Below are 15616 nucleotides of genomic sequence, written 5' to 3' on the forward strand. Positions count from 1 at the left end.
CAGCATTTTCGGAGCAAGGCTTAAATAGAAGCCCTCCCCCGAAAATAAACCCTAGTAGCGGATCAATAATGAAGTGTGCATGTAGCTAAAAAAGTTAGATACTGCAGGACACTTTATTACAGAGAGCGGGCACCCCGGAATCACACTTACCCGACACTGAGTGGCAGGACTTGCAGTGATCGCACCCCCGCACACATCAGCTCTCACACATACACAATCAGATTTCTCTCACACACACAATCAGATGGCACACACATCGGATCGAAACAAACATCGCATCACACACACAAACATCGCATCACACACACACACTTACCACATCAAGCGACACCAATCTCTTCTCGCCGGCAGAATCCTGAGAGGCTGTGCGGTGAAGTGCAAGGGCCTGCCGCAACAGGACTTGCAGACACACGCGACTTCCTCCCATCATTCCCTGTGGCCGGCAGTGCTCGATGTGATGTATGTGCGCGCGCAATTTGCGATTTGTGTGTATATGTATGTGTGTGTGTGCGTGGGCTGCAATCTGCTGTGTGTGTGTGTGTATCTGTGTGTTGCAATCTGGGGTGTGTGTGTGTAGCAATCTGGGGTGTGTGTGTGTGTGTGTGTGTGTGTGTGTGTGTCAGCCAGCAGCAGGGGAGGATGGCGTGCAGCACCCACCAGAGATTACAAAGAGGACCTGGGAGCCACGCAGACGTCCGGGTCTGGTAAGTATGCGTCTCCTGGGAAGTGGGGTGTCGGCTTTTTTGGGGGGTAAACTTACCCCCCAACCATGTTTCTCCAAGAATAAGACCTCTTCCAAAAATAAGTCCTAGTGCTTTTTTGAGGGGGCAAAAATAATATAAGACAGTGTCTTATTTTTGGAAAAACACGATATTACCGTATTTTTCGCTTTATAAGACGCACTTTTTTTACCCCAAAATTGTGGGGAAAATAGGGGTGCGTCTTACAAAGTGAATGTAACTTACCGGGCAGTGATGCAGCGGTGGAGTGAGTCACAGGAGGCTGGTGCTGCCGCTGGAGCGGAGGCGGCCGCCATGGATCCCGCGGCAATCGGCTGCGGTGGCGGCCGCCATGGATCCCCCGGCAATCGGCTGCGGTGGCGGCCGCCATGGATCCCCCTGCAATCGCTGCGGTGGCGGCCGCCATGGATCCCGCGGCAATCGGCTGCGGTGGCGGCCGCCATGGATCCCCCGGCAATCGGCTGCGGTGGCGGTGGCGGCCGCCATGGATCCCCCGGCAATCGCTGCGGTGGCGGCCGCCATAGCCGAAATCTTTATCTGCGCCTGCGCTGCCTCCAACGCGACTTCCGGAAAATGGCGGAGGTGACGCAGGCGCAGATGGAGATCTCAGAGAAGCGAGATCTCCATCTGCGCATGCGCTGCCTTCCGTAGCCATTTTCCTGAAGTCCATCGCGTCGGAGGCTACGCAGGCGCAGATAGAGATCGCGGCTCTCGAAGATCGCGATCTGCGCATGCGCGGGCTCCATTTTAGATCTCCGCAGCAGACGGAGACTATCATAAGAAAGAGGAGAGAGAGAAGAACGATTCTCCCTCTCCTCGCTAGGGCTGGATGCTGATTGGTGGAGACAACTTCTGCAGAGCTGCCTCCACCAATCAGTGATCTGAGCCTGACAAAGTGTTGTCAGTTGAACGAAGGGTCCTAATAGGTGAGCAAAAAACACTGAAGGGGAACACAACCCCCATCATCAGCCTTCAGAATATACTGTATCAATCGGTGTATTCTGAAGGATGATGGGGGCTGTAGTCCTTTATTGTAAACACTCCAGGGAGGGACTAATGTAGTGGCCAAAGTGTAAATGTAACTACAACCCCCCTCATCTTTCAGAATACAGCCATGTATGGTATACAGTACATGGGTGTATTCCTAAGGATGAGGGGGGTGGTAGTCCCAGATCCCCATAAAAGTGCATCATGCAGGTCCCCCATAGCCGTGTCATCCACGGATCCCACATAACAGTGCATCATCCACAGGTCCCCATAATAGTGCGTCATCCACAGGTCCCCCATAATAGTGCGTCATCCACAGGTCCCCCATAGCAGTGCGTCATCCACAGGTCCCCCATAATAGTGCGTCACCCACATGTCCCCCATAATAGTGCGTCATCCACATGTCCCCCATAACAAACAATGCTGCTATTGACTCCTGTTGAGTCTAAATTGTTAAAATAATGTTATTTTAATTTTATTAAAATGTTCTAGCACACTATTTGGCTCAATTTTTTTTTTTTAATTTTCCTCCTCCAAAACCTAGGTGCGTCTTATAATCAGGTGGGTCTTATAAAGCGAAAAATACGGTACTTTCATTAAAACATAACAAAACAGAATACAATGAAAACTGCTATCACTTACTATACCTGGAAAATCAAATAACTAATCTATTTATTTTCTACTACAGTGAATGTCAAAGCCAGACTTACTTTGGTGAGCCGTATAGTTCCCAGGCCTTAGCAATCCCTCTGGCTATTCCAAGTGACGGGTCGTTTGGCAGAATTTTACAAGCTTCCTCTGGTTTCCCAAGTGACTTCAGAACATGTCTATAGAAATATAGATCTCCACTTACAAGGTGAAATTGTTTATTCTCCTCAAAGTTTATGTGATGATATTTTCTGCACTTTGTTTTTTTAATACAAAAACTGAATATAATATAAATATACAGTAAATAAGGTAAAAACAGACATAAACATGACTGCAAATCTCAGATCGTCCTGATCACAGCTGCAATCTATATACGGTCGAGTTCCCACAATGAGTTTTTGAAACTGTATATTTTCGCTGCGCCAAAAAACACATCTTACAGCTCCAGCTAAGTAGAGGGGATTGAAAGAAATAAGATTTAGAAGACATCTTATGCCCACTGTGCTTTTTTTTTTTTTTTTTTACGCAGCGTCATCTGACCTGTGGTGTGTTTTTAAAATTTGCCACATGTTAATTTCTCTTGAGGTTGCGCTGAGCTTTAGGTGTGGATTTTCTCCATAAAATTGCATCAGATGAGGAAAATCCAAATGTGTTTTTAGTGTGCTTTTGCTGTGGAAACGCATTACATGTATTTTTAATCTGCACAACTATCAATAAAGTTCTGTCAAAGCCAACTATTAAAAATAAAGCAGCTCTATTTAAAACCTGACAGACAAAAAGAAAAATGTATAAAGAAAAAACAAAAAAAAAAACAAGAAGGAAACACAAACCACGGCGTAAAAAAAAAAAAAAAACAAAAAAAAACAAACACTACAAAAAAAATACAGTAGAACAATGAAAAAACCCAAGTAACCAATAGGGGCAGAAATGATGCATCAACAAAAACTTACAAACAACTGTTTGTGAATCATAAATTGTGCTGGAAAGAAAAAAAAGGGCCTTATCGCAGATGGAGGATTAGCGAGTGTGTGTGAAATTGCTCACCTGGATGGGTTGTGAAGAGTCACAACCGCTATTGCTTGCATACACAGGACGGCTGCTTCGGTCCCCAAACAAGTGTAACACATTAGCTGGAGAAGACAGGGTTAGGGTAAGTTCACACAGTGCGTTTTTCGCGTCATTTTTGCGCAGTTTTCGGGTGCGTTTTTGCTCAGAAAACTGCATGACTTTGCTTCCCCAGCAAAGTCTATGAGTTTTCATTTTTGCTGTCTGCACACAGCGTTTTTTTTTCAGCTGCGTTTTTGTGGTGCCACAAAAACGCAGCATGTCAATTATTCCCGCGTTTTTCACTGCGCTTTTCATCCATTGAGTGCAATGGGATGTTGAAAGACGCAATGAGAAACGCAAATAGCTGCGTTTTGGTGCATTTGTAAGACCAAAAACGCAGCTATAAACGCAGGAGGTGGGTAGTAAAGTGACATGTACAGGAAGAGGATTCCTTCTGTCAGTAAACACAGAAGCGTGAATCCTCCCGGTACCGTCACCGCCGCTTCCACCTCCGGTCCTGTGCATGTATGCTGCCGTGCGGCACCATGTCTGGGCGGGAGGTGGAAGCGGCTGCGAAAACAAAAGTGAACAGTAGAAAAAAAAAAAAAAAAGTTATACTCACCTGTCTGCAGCCTCCCGGTGCCGTGCCCGCTCCCATCTCCTCTCACGGTATCGCCACCCCCGCTCCGGCTGTGTGCAGACGGCTGGGACACCTCCAATAGATGCAGGACCTGGCAATGGATCACCTGATGCAGTCACCTGACGCATCAGGTGATCGTAAGTATCGCGGTGACGCGGGCACCTGGCCGGTGTAAGCTATCAGCGGATGCGTCAGGAGACTTCATCCCTGATTACCGGCAGCTGCTGCAGCGATCGGACAGGATCAGACTCCCGCCCCATCGCTCCAGGAGCTGGCGGTAATCAGCACATAAGTGAGTATTTTTTTTTTTGCACCGATGCATTAGCTGATTGTATAAACGGCTTTTATACAATCAGCTGATGTGTGATGTGCTTCAGCCCCTAGAACCTGACACATCATCTGATCGCTTTGCCTTCCAGAAAACCGATCAGATGATATTGGATCCGGATTGGACGGACGGCGCGGGACCCTTGACCCAGGATTACTGCGGAGGGGGGTTCTTTATTTCAATAAAGATGGAGTCACTAATTGTGTTGTGTTTTATGTCTAATAAAAATATTTTTCTGTGTTGTGTTTTTTTTTATCTTTACTAGAAATTCATGGTGACCATGTCTAATATTGGCGTGACACCATGAATTTCAGGCTTAGGGCCAGCTATACAGCTATCCCCAACCCCATTATTACCCAGCGAGCCACCCGGCATCAGGGCAGCTGGAAGAGTTGGAACAGCGCCAGAAGATGGCGCTTCTATGAAAGCGCCATTTTCTGGGGTGTCTGCGGGACTGCAATTCACAGCGGGGGTGCCCAGAAAGCATGGGCAACCTGCACTGTGGATTCCAATCCCCAGCTGCCTAGTTGTACCCGGCTGGACTCAAAAATTGGGCGAAGCTCACGTCATTTTTTTTTTAAAAATTATTTCATGAAATTCATGAAATAATTAAAAAAAAAAAAAAAAAAGGGCTTCCCTATATTTTTGGTTCCCAGCCGGGTACAAATAGGCAGCTGGGGGTTGGGGGCAGCCCGTACCTGCCTGCTGTACCCGGCTAGCATGCAAAAAATATGGTGAAGCCCACGTCATTTTTTTTGTTTGGGGGGGGCAAAGAAATCCTGCATACAGTCCTGGAAGGAGGATGCTGAGCCTTGTAGTTCTGCAGCTGATGTCTGCTCTCCTGCATACACTATTCGATGGAGGATGCTGAGCCTTGTAGGTCTGCAGCTGTCTGCTCTTCTGCATACACTAGTGGAAAATGAAGAACACATTGAAGAAGGAAATGACATCAGACCTTTTTTTTTTGTTCACTGATAAAAAACGCATAAAGACGCAGTGAGCAAAAACGCAGCAAAACGCAGCAAAAAAACGCACCAAATCGCGGCAAAACGCGTGCGTTTTTTGCTGCGTTTTTTTGCCGCGGGTGCGTCAAAAAAACGCAGTGTGTGAACCTAGCCTATAAGCACCGTGCTGCCGGAAAGACAAGACCATCAGGATGACTGGAAAGTGATTTACTTCAACACATTTCAGAGATCAAATACCTCCTTCAGGATTACACAATGTAGGAACATTGGGATAATCCTGAAGAAGGAGATATCTTATCTCTGAAACTCCACATTCCAGTGATCCTGATGGTCTTGTCTTTCCAGCAATATGGTGCTTTAACCCTATCTTACAAAGTGAATGTGTAAAATACTAATTGTGGGAACATATCTTAAGAGTAGAGATGAGCGAACCGGTCGCGGTTCGGCTCGAGGTGGTTCGCCGACGGAGGTCTCGTTCGAGTTCAGTTCGTCGAACGTTCGACGAACCGAACTCGAACGTATAGGCTATAATGGGAGGCAATCACAAACACATAAAAATGCATTATAAATGTACACAAACAGTTAATAAACATTGCCATAACACTTACCGGTCCTCGCGATCCCTTCTGCACTCTGTCTCCTGCCGCTATTCCATCCGATGATCGCTGAATCCTCCCGGTGACCTGCACTGCCAGCAGAGATGCAGGACCTATCGTGACGTCAAAATAGCCATGTGACCAGTCATGTGGCTATTATCTCATTGGCTACAGACTGGTCACATGACTATGACACGTCATGTAGGACCTGCGAGTGCATCTCTCCGGTACACGGTGCACATATGTGTATCGCCGTGTACCGGCGACATGCTCTAGCACACGGTCGACTCCCCGTTCCGTTAGGGACCGGCTGACACAGCCGGTCATTAACGGAGATCACCGTTGCCATAGCAACGCAGTTAGCGGTGACGTCACCGCTAACCGCGGCTCCGAGAGCACCGTTGCTATGGTAACGCGTCTGTCAGCGTTACCGCTAGCAGCCAGCAGTGATCACTCACGGAGTGAAGGCTGCACGCTGCTGCACGATTGTAGTGAGCATTGTAGTGAGGATGGAGGTTCCCCAGCCCCAAGTGATGAGCAGGTGAATCTCATCCTTCCTCACTACAATCGTCACTACTACTACACTAGAAAGAAAGAAGACAGAAGAGCAGGATCGTGGAGGGCTGACAGGGGGTAATAAAGATGGAGTCTCTAATGTGTCTGTGTATTTATTTCTATTAAAGTATTTTTCCTCTGTGTGGTGTCTTTTTTTTAACCCTTTATTGGAGATTCTTAATGGCCGGGTCAAACGTGCCTGACATTAAGAATCTCTGGCTTAATACTGGCTAGTAAAACAAAGCCAGTATTAACTCATGATTACCCAACAAGCCACCCGGCTCCAGGGCTGTTGGAAGAGTTGGATACAGCGCCAGATGATGGCGCTTCTATGAGAGCGCCATTTTCTGGGACGGCTGCGGACTGAAATCCGCAGCAGAGGCGCCCACAAACCTCGGGCTAACCTGTGCTGCGGATTCCAATCCCCAGCTGCCTAGTTGTACCCGGCTGGACACAAAAATAGGGCGAAGCCCACGTCATTTGTTTTTTAATTATTTCATGAAATAAGTGAAATAATTAAAAAAAACGGGCTTCCCTATATTTTTGGTTCCCAGCCGGGTACAAATAGGCAACTGGGGGTTGGAGGCAGCCCGTGGCTGCCAGCTGTACCTGGCTAGCATACAAAAATATGGCGAAGCCCACGTCATTTTTTTGGTGGGCAAAAAACTTCTGCATACAGTCCTGGATGGAGTATGCTGAGCCTTGTAGTTCTGCAGCTGCTGTCTACTCTTCTCCATACAGACAGACAGCAGCTGCAGAACTACAAGGCTCAGCATACTCCATCCAGGACTGTATGCAGAATTTTTTTGCCCCCTGAAAAAATTATGTGGGCTTCGCCATATTTTTGTATGCTAGCCAGGTACAGCAGGCAGGTACGGCTGCCCCCAACCCCCAGTTGCCTATTTGTACCCGTCTGGGAACCAAAAATAAAGGGAAGCCCTTTTTTTATTATTTCATGAAGTTCATGAAATAATTAGAAAACAAATGACGTAGGCTTTGCCCCATTTTTGTGTCCAGCCAGGTACAACTAGGCAGCTGGGGATTGGAATCCGCACCACCGATTGGCCTGAGCTTTCTGGGCCCCACTGCTGCGAATTGCAGTCTGCAGCCACCTCAGAAAATGGCATTTTCATAGAAGCGCCATCTTCTGGCGCTGTATCCAACTCTTCCAGCACCTGCCTGCTATACCTGGCTAGAATACAAAAATATGGCGAAGCTCACGTCCTTTTTTTGTAGTTTTTTGGCAAAAAAAATAAAAAATGCATCCCTGGATTTTCCATTGCCAGTGAAGGTAACACCAAGCAGTGGGGGTTAGCAGCCAGTAGCTGCTTGGATTACCCTTAGCTAGCAATACAAAAAATGCAGCGGGAGCCCATATATATTTTTTTTAATTATTTATTTAAATAACTAAAAATAAAATGGGCTTCCCTGTATTTTGATTGCTGGACATCACAGTGCTGTAAAAATAAATCTTTAAAAAAATGACGTAGCGCTCCGCGGTATTTTTGATTCTCAGCGCAGATAAAGCAGACAGCTATGGGTTGCCACCCCCATCTGCCTGCCGTTACCTTGGTTGTCAATCAAAATACAGGGAAGCCCATTAATTTTTTCTATTTAAAAAATAGTTAAAAAAAAAAAAATGACGTTGGGTCCCCCCATTTTTGATAGCCAGCTAGGGTAAAGCAGACGGCTGTAGCCTGAAAACCACAGCTGGCAGCTTTACCGTGGTTGGGGATCCAATGTGGAGGTCCCCTCAGGCTCTTTTTTATAATTATTTTATAAATATTAATAATTACACAATAAAAGTAGGGTCCCCCCCAAATTGGATCACCAGCCAAGGTAAAGCGGACAGCTGTGGTCTGGTATTCTCAGGGTGGGAAGGTCCATAGTTATTGGGCCTTCACAGCCTAAAAATAGCAGGCCGCAGGCACCCCAGACGTGGCGCATCCACTAGATGCGCCAATCCTGGCGCTTCACCCCAGCTCATCCCGTGCCCTGGTGCAGTGGCAAACGGGGTAATAAATCGGGTTGATACTAGCTGTAAAGTCACCTGAGATCAAGCCCAGCAGTTTGTGATGTCATGGCGTCTATTAGATACCCAACATCATAAACTGTCAGTACTAACAAAAACAAAAAAAATCGACAAAAGAAATTTATTTGAAAAAACAGTCCCCAAAACATTTCCTCTTTCATCAATTTATTGTAAGAAAAAAAATAAAGGGGTCCCACGACGACTCTGGACCGTCTAGAATATGGGGGGGGAGACACTCAGGGAACGTATCCCCCATTTTCTAGGAGTGCGGACCCTTCATGTGAGGAGTGTGGGTGCAATGAATCTGCACTCACTCTCCCCGGGTCCACAGCAGCAGAGTCCATGTCGTAATGGTTGCTACCAAAGCTGCAATGCCCTGCTCATGAGGTAAGGGCATGCCTAATCAGGAGAACTACGGTAGAGGAAGCTCTGCTCACTGGTATATAGGTGCTCAGAGGTAATAATAGATAAAATTAGTGAGTAACCTCGGCACTCTAAATCTCCCAGACTAAGTCAGTAAGTCCCAATGGATAGTAATGCAAAATCACTCTTTATTGGTCCGTATTAAGAACATTTTTTTTTCATAAGCATATATGTTTTTGTCCAAAACAAGTTACAAATGACGTTTCGGCCTGAGCCTTCGTCAGATTGGACTTATCTGCATGTAATCATGAAAAATGACAATAATCAGTATCACATAAGAGTGAGAGAACAATAACATAAACTCTAACAATGTAGAGGTACAATTGGGATGCAGCAAAAAAATTGCAACACAGCAAGAAATGAAACACATGATACAAATGTCATAATACAGTACAAGGACAATATAGTAATGACAAATATGGGGTCAGAGTAGGCTTAGACAGCTCTGGTACGAAAGAGATGTCAATCATAAAGTAACATGTGCAGTAGGTGTAGAGCTACAGTATGCATGGCAGAGCTAATGGGTAGACCGACCATAGAAAAAGAACGGAGAGAAAGTGGAGAAAAAGTGGAGAAAAAGTGGAGAAAAAGTGGAGAAAAAGTGGAGAAAAAGTGGAGCAAAAAGTGGAGCAAAAAGTGGAGAAAAAAGTGGAGAAAAAAGTGGAGAAAAAAGTGGAGAAAAAAGTGGAGAAAAAAGTGGAGAAAAAAGTGGAGAAAAAAGTGGAGAAAAAAGTGGAGAAAAAAGTGGAGAAAAAAGTGGAGAAAAAAGTGGAGAAAAAAGTGGAGAAAAAAGTGGAGAAAAAGTGGAGAAAAAGTGGAGAAAAAGTGGAGAAAAAGTGGAGAAAAAGTGGAGAAAAAGTGGAGAAAAAGTGGAGAAAAAGTGGAGAAAAAGTGGAGAAAAAGTGGAGAAAAAGTGGAGAAAAAGTGGAGAAAAAGTGGAGAAAAAGTGGAGAAAAAGTGGAGAAAAAGTGGAGAAAAAGTGGAGAAAAAGTGGAGAAAAAGTGGAGAAAAAGTGGAGAAAAAGTGGAGCATAAGAGGAGAAAAAGTGGAGAAAAAAGTGGAGAAAAAGTGGAGAAAAAGTGGAGAAAAAGTGGAGAAAAAGTGGAGCATAAGAGGAGAAAAAAGTGGAGCATAAGTGGAGCAAAAGTGGAGCAAAAGTGGAGCAAAAGTGGAGAAAAAGTGGAGAAAAAGTGGAGAAAAAGTGGAGAAAAAGTGGAGAAAAAGTGGAGAAAAAGTGGAGAAAAAGTGGAGAAAAAGTGGAGAAAAAGTGGAGAAAAAGTGGAGAAAAAGTGGAGAAAAAGTGGAGAAAAAGTGGAGAAAAAGTGGAGAAAAAGTGGAGAAAAAGTGGAGAAAAAGTGGAGAAAAAGTGGAGAAAAAGTGGAGAAAAAGTGGAGAAAAAGTGGAGAAAAAGTGGAGAAAAAGTGGAGAAAAAGTGGAGAAAAAGTGGAGAAAAAGTGGAGAAAAAGTGGAGAAAAAGTGGAGAAAAAGTGGAGAAAAAGTGGAGAAAAAGTGGAGAAAAAGTGGAGAAAAAGTGGAGAAAAAGTGGAGAAAAAGTGGAGAATAAGAGGAGAAAAAGTGGAGAATAAGTGGAGAAAAAAATGGAGAAAAAGTGGAGAAAAAATGGAGAAAAAGTGCAACACCCTTTGGTACCTTTCATGTGGCACTAAGGGGTGCTTAGCTTTGTATTTAGCTAAAAAAATGAAAAAAAAAATGACGTAGGGTTCCCCCTAGTTTTGTAGCCAGCTAGGGTAAAGCAGACGGCTGCAGCCTGCAGACCACAGCTGGCAACCTCACCTTGGCTGGTAATCCAAAACTGAGGGCACCCCACGCTGTTATTTTAAATTAAATAAATAATTAAAAAAAAAAAACACGTAGGGATCCCCCAAAATTGGATCACCAGCCAAGGTAAAGCAGACAGCTGGGGCCTGATATTCTCAGACTAGGGAGGTCCATGGTTATTGGAATCTCCCCAGCCTAAAAATAGCAGGCCGCAGCCGCCCCAGAAGTGGCGCATCCATTAGATGCGCCAATCCTGGTGCTTCGCCCCAGCTCATCCCGCGCCCTGGTGCGGTGGCAAACGGGGTAATATATGGGGTTAATACCAGATGTGTAATGTCACCTGGCATCAAGCCCTGGGGTTGGTGAGGTCAGGCGTCTATCAGATACCCGACATCACCAACCCAGTCAGTAATAAAAAAAAAAAAATAGACGACAAACACATTTTTATTTGAAAAAACACTCCCCAAAACATTCCCTCTTTAACCAATTTATTAGAATGAAAAACAAATCCAGGTCTGGTGTAATCCAAGGGGTTGCCATGACGATCCACACTGTCCCAGTCAATGAAGAGCAGAATGTTCCCCATTGGCTGGGAGAGCAATGCAGTGACCTGAGCTAACATCAATGGGTCATCCCAGGTCACTGCAGGGGATGACAAGTGCTGCTGTCAGCGAGGTACATTACCTGCGCTGATCTCCAGCACTGCCGACAGCCCCTGTCACTGAGGTCAATGACCGGCGCCTTCACATCAAGTATCGCGAGAGGTCCGTGACGTCTCGGGTGGGAAGCGAGAGGTGATGTGACAAGCGGCGGCCATGGAGGACAGTGACAGCGCTGAGGTCTGGATGGCGGGACTTCATCACCGCAGGTAAGCCGAGCGGGGGGGGGGGGGAGGGGGGTGCGTGTGTGAGAGTGTGTGTGTGTGTGTGTATATATGTATGTATACATGCTGCGGGCAGGAGGGGGCGGAGCGAGCTGAGCGGGAAGTGTGGGCTTCCTGCACGTAACTAAGATAAACATCGGGTTACTAACCAAGCGCTTTGCTTGGATACCCGATGTTTATCTTGGTTACCAGCTTGTGGCAGGCTGCCAGCGATGGCTCCTGCACACTGTAGCTGGGGGGGGGGGGGTGTGTGCCGTGAGTGAGTGTGTGTGTGTGTGTGTGTGTGGATATGTATGTATACATGCCGCGGGCAGGAGGGGGCGGAGTGAGCTGAGCGGGGAAGTGTGGGCTTCCTGCACGTAACTAAGATAATCATCGGGTTACTAACCAAGCGCTTTGCTTGGATACCCGATGTTTATCTTGGTTACCAGCTTGTGGCAGGCTGCCAGCGATGGCTCCTGCACACTGTAGCTGTAAAAAGCCCTGCTTTTTGCTGCTAGAACCGTTCTCGAACGTTTCTAGAACTATCGAGCTTTTAGCAAAAAGCTCGAGTTCTAGTTCGATCTTGAACAGCCCAAAAATCACTCGAGCCTAGAACTGGAGAACCACGAACCGCGCTCAACTCTACTTAAGAGTACAAATCTGCCTCCTCTTCTAAAATACAGTGTAAGGAACCCATTTATGACAATGTGTTGCCAAGCTAAACATGCTGACAGTGTAACTTGTAATAACCTGCAGAAAAGGTATCTGATCATTGAGACAGAACCAATGGCAATAGCATCTTAAAGGGGTTGACCACTTAGCACAGTCCCCATTTTTTAGTTAGGTCTCTTAAAGTAAGTTGCTGGAACGTCCTGCAATCACATGTGGAAACCTGGCAGTAAGTGTTTAGGATCTCTGCAGCACCTCCGCAGGGAAGATGAGGAATTACAGTTACTTCAAATCAATGGATTGTTTGCTGGACAGGAAAAGTCCTCTAGAGCTGGAGTTATAGCCGATCTCCAATCTAGCCAAGGAATTGGTCTGAATAGAGGATGCCTTTATTTAGTCTGAGTTCTCTAAAAAGGGTTTTTTTTCCCCCTAAATTAGGAAATCACATTAAGAAAAAGTTAAATCTGACTTTTCTGCCATTCTTACTGGTGCACTGCAGGAGTCCGAGAGGAGAGTCCACCAAAACTAGCAGCAATAGTGTTAATCTCGATCTGCTTCAGAGCTGTGGTGCCATCCGCTCTGCAGTCAAACATGTAATCCGAGCGATTAATGCCTAAAAATACAGTCTGAAAAATAGGGACAGCATGGTTACTTCACAAAATGATATGCCGGCAACAGACAGCTTCATGGACTTGTGTAATGGAAGGTGATCTACCTGTGCCAGGCCTTCACTCCGCACGTGTCGATAAATTTTGAAAAGCTGCTCTATGAAGTCGTCCACTTTTATAGTGCTAGAAAGTAAAACAAAATGGAATTTTTGGGAAAATAGACAATCGAATGTAGAAGAAAATGTGAACTATATTGCATAAAATGGCTTTCTACCTGCTGAGAGCATAGTACTGCATACTGAGTGATATACATAAGAGGCCATGAGATAACAGAGTAGTGAAGGCTGTTTTACCATTAATCCTAGTGCCCCTAATTGACATTTTACCAATAGGAGAGAAGGAAAAAATACCAGAGTGTGTGATCGGGAGTTGACAGCCATAGTTGTCACTGCTAACATGATCAGCTCATATTCAGGAAACCTATGATATGGGAATGGGATTACCCTGTTAAAAGCCAGTGGAATTATATGGAGTCTGTTATGACATTTGCTTCAATGGAGAAATCAACCTCCTACTGTCATCTGTCTTTCAATTAAAAAAAGAATCTGTCAGCAGGTTTTTACTATGTAATCTGACAGTCAAATATAATCACAAATATCATCAGAATAATGAGCTAAACTTGTTAACCATGAACGCAATAAGAAACCAAGTTTCAAAATTTGAGTGTAAAAGCTCTTATCTTATTACAGATTAATTAAAATACTAAACAATACAGTACAATATTTTATCAAAACCAACAAGCAAAATCGTCAATTCATCAGGTCAGTGAACCATAATATACCAGCATATTGTAAGAATAAGTTGTATTTATTATTATATATGAAAAACACCAAATAGATGTGTTTTGCTTATTGGTTTTGATAAAATATTGTACTGTATTGTTTTGTATTTTAATTAATCTGTAATAAATTAAGAGCTTTTACATTCAAATTCTGAAACTTGGTTTCTTATTGCGTTTATGTAATCTGACAGCAGAATGAGGTACGGACAGAGACCCTGATTCCAGCGATGTATCACTTAGCTTATTAAGTGCAGCAGGTATGACAGAGTCACAGTTTTCTCTGCTGCAGATAAAGCAGAGTTTAGTTGTTGAGCTGTGTATATCAACACAGCTTTGTATGTACATTGTATAGTGACAGAGAGCTGCTAATCAGTGTTGGGGGAATGGTTGCACCAGGATGCAGGAGGCCAGCTGTCCTGCACTGATAATCTCCGGCTGATAAAACACTGAGTGTATTGAAACAGCAAAACACAGCCGAGTAAAGTAACATATCATTGTAATCAGGGTCTCTTCCACTACATCAAACTGGTCTTAGGTTATGTAGCAGAAACCTGGTGACAGATTCCCTTTAAATCTATGATAAACAGAATAAGCACACTTAAAGGGGTTGTCCGACATTAGCTTAACAAAAATGTTTGAGTTTATCTGTGCTGTATTGTCATATAAATCACCCCTACATTGTTATTTTTTGTTTTCTAACTTTTGTTCCTCTTGAATTATACCTTTATTCTCTGCAGCTTCTTGTTTACATTCAGCTCTAGCAAACTGACCACTTCCTGTGCAAAACCTCCCAGTCACAGCTGTCACCGCCCAGCCTCAGTGTCCAGCCCCACCCCAGTGTCCAGCCGCACCCTCTGCCCGCCCCCTGCACACATTCCCTGTCAGTATATTCTTCCCCAGCACCTGACCTGGTATCACTACAGCATTGCAAATAACAGCCCCACATCGGGCTCTGCACCGTACACGCACACATGGCTCTGCACCGCACACGCACACACATGGCTCTGCACACGCACACATATGGCTCTGTACCTCACACGCACACACATGGCTCTGCACCGTACACGCACACACATGGCTCTGCACCGTACACGCACACACATGGCTCTGCACCGTACACGCACACACATGGCTCTGCACCGTACACGCACACACATGGCTCTGCACCGTACACACATGGCTCTGCACCGTACACGCACACACATGGCTCTGCACCGTACACGCACACACATGGCTCTGCACACGCACACGGCTCTGCACACGCACACGCACACACATGGCTCTGCACATGCACACACATGGCTCTGTACCGCACACGCACACACATGGCTCTGCACCGTACACGCACACACATGGCTCTGCACCGTACACGCACACACATGACTCTGCACCGCACACGCATGGCTCTGCACCGTACACGCACACACATGGCTCTGCACCGTACACGCACACACATGGCTCTGCACCGTACACGCACACACATGGCTCTGCACCGTAAACGCACACACATGGCTCTGCACCGTAAACGCACACACATGGCTCTGCACCGTAAACGCACACACATGGCTCTGCACCGCACACACATGGCTCTGCACCGTACACACATGGCTCTGCACCGTACACACATGGCTCTGCACCATACACACATGGCTCTGCACCATACACACATGGCTCTGCACCGTACACGCACACACATGGCTCTGCACCGTACACGCACACACATGGCTCTGCACCGTAAACGCACACACATGGTTCTGCACCGCACACACATGGCTCTGCACCGTACACACATGGCTCTGCACCGTACACGCACACACATGGCTCTGCACCGTACACGCACACACATGGCTCTGCACCGTAAACGCACACACATGGCTCTGCACCGTACACGCA

General features: G+C 45.8%; 1 protein-coding gene across 1 annotated transcript in view; it reads right to left on the minus strand.

Moving 5' to 3' along the window:
* Positions 1-15616, minus strand: part of GSS (glutathione synthetase) — an 89539-nt gene that overhangs the window by 38959 nt on the left and 34964 nt on the right. Inside the window, exons 4-6 of the mRNA XM_075347567.1 lie at positions 12990-13065; positions 12761-12900; positions 2438-2554 (exon numbers count right to left, since the gene is read on the minus strand). Of these exons, the coding sequence (XP_075203682.1) occupies positions 2438-2554; positions 12761-12900; positions 12990-13065 (333 nt within the window). The remainder of the gene's footprint in view (positions 1-2437; positions 2555-12760; positions 12901-12989; positions 13066-15616) is intronic.

The sequence above is a fragment of the Anomaloglossus baeobatrachus genome, chromosome 5 (assembly GCF_048569485.1).
Source record: "Anomaloglossus baeobatrachus isolate aAnoBae1 chromosome 5, aAnoBae1.hap1, whole genome shotgun sequence".
Classification (NCBI taxonomy): Eukaryota; Metazoa; Chordata; class Amphibia; order Anura; family Aromobatidae; genus Anomaloglossus; species Anomaloglossus baeobatrachus.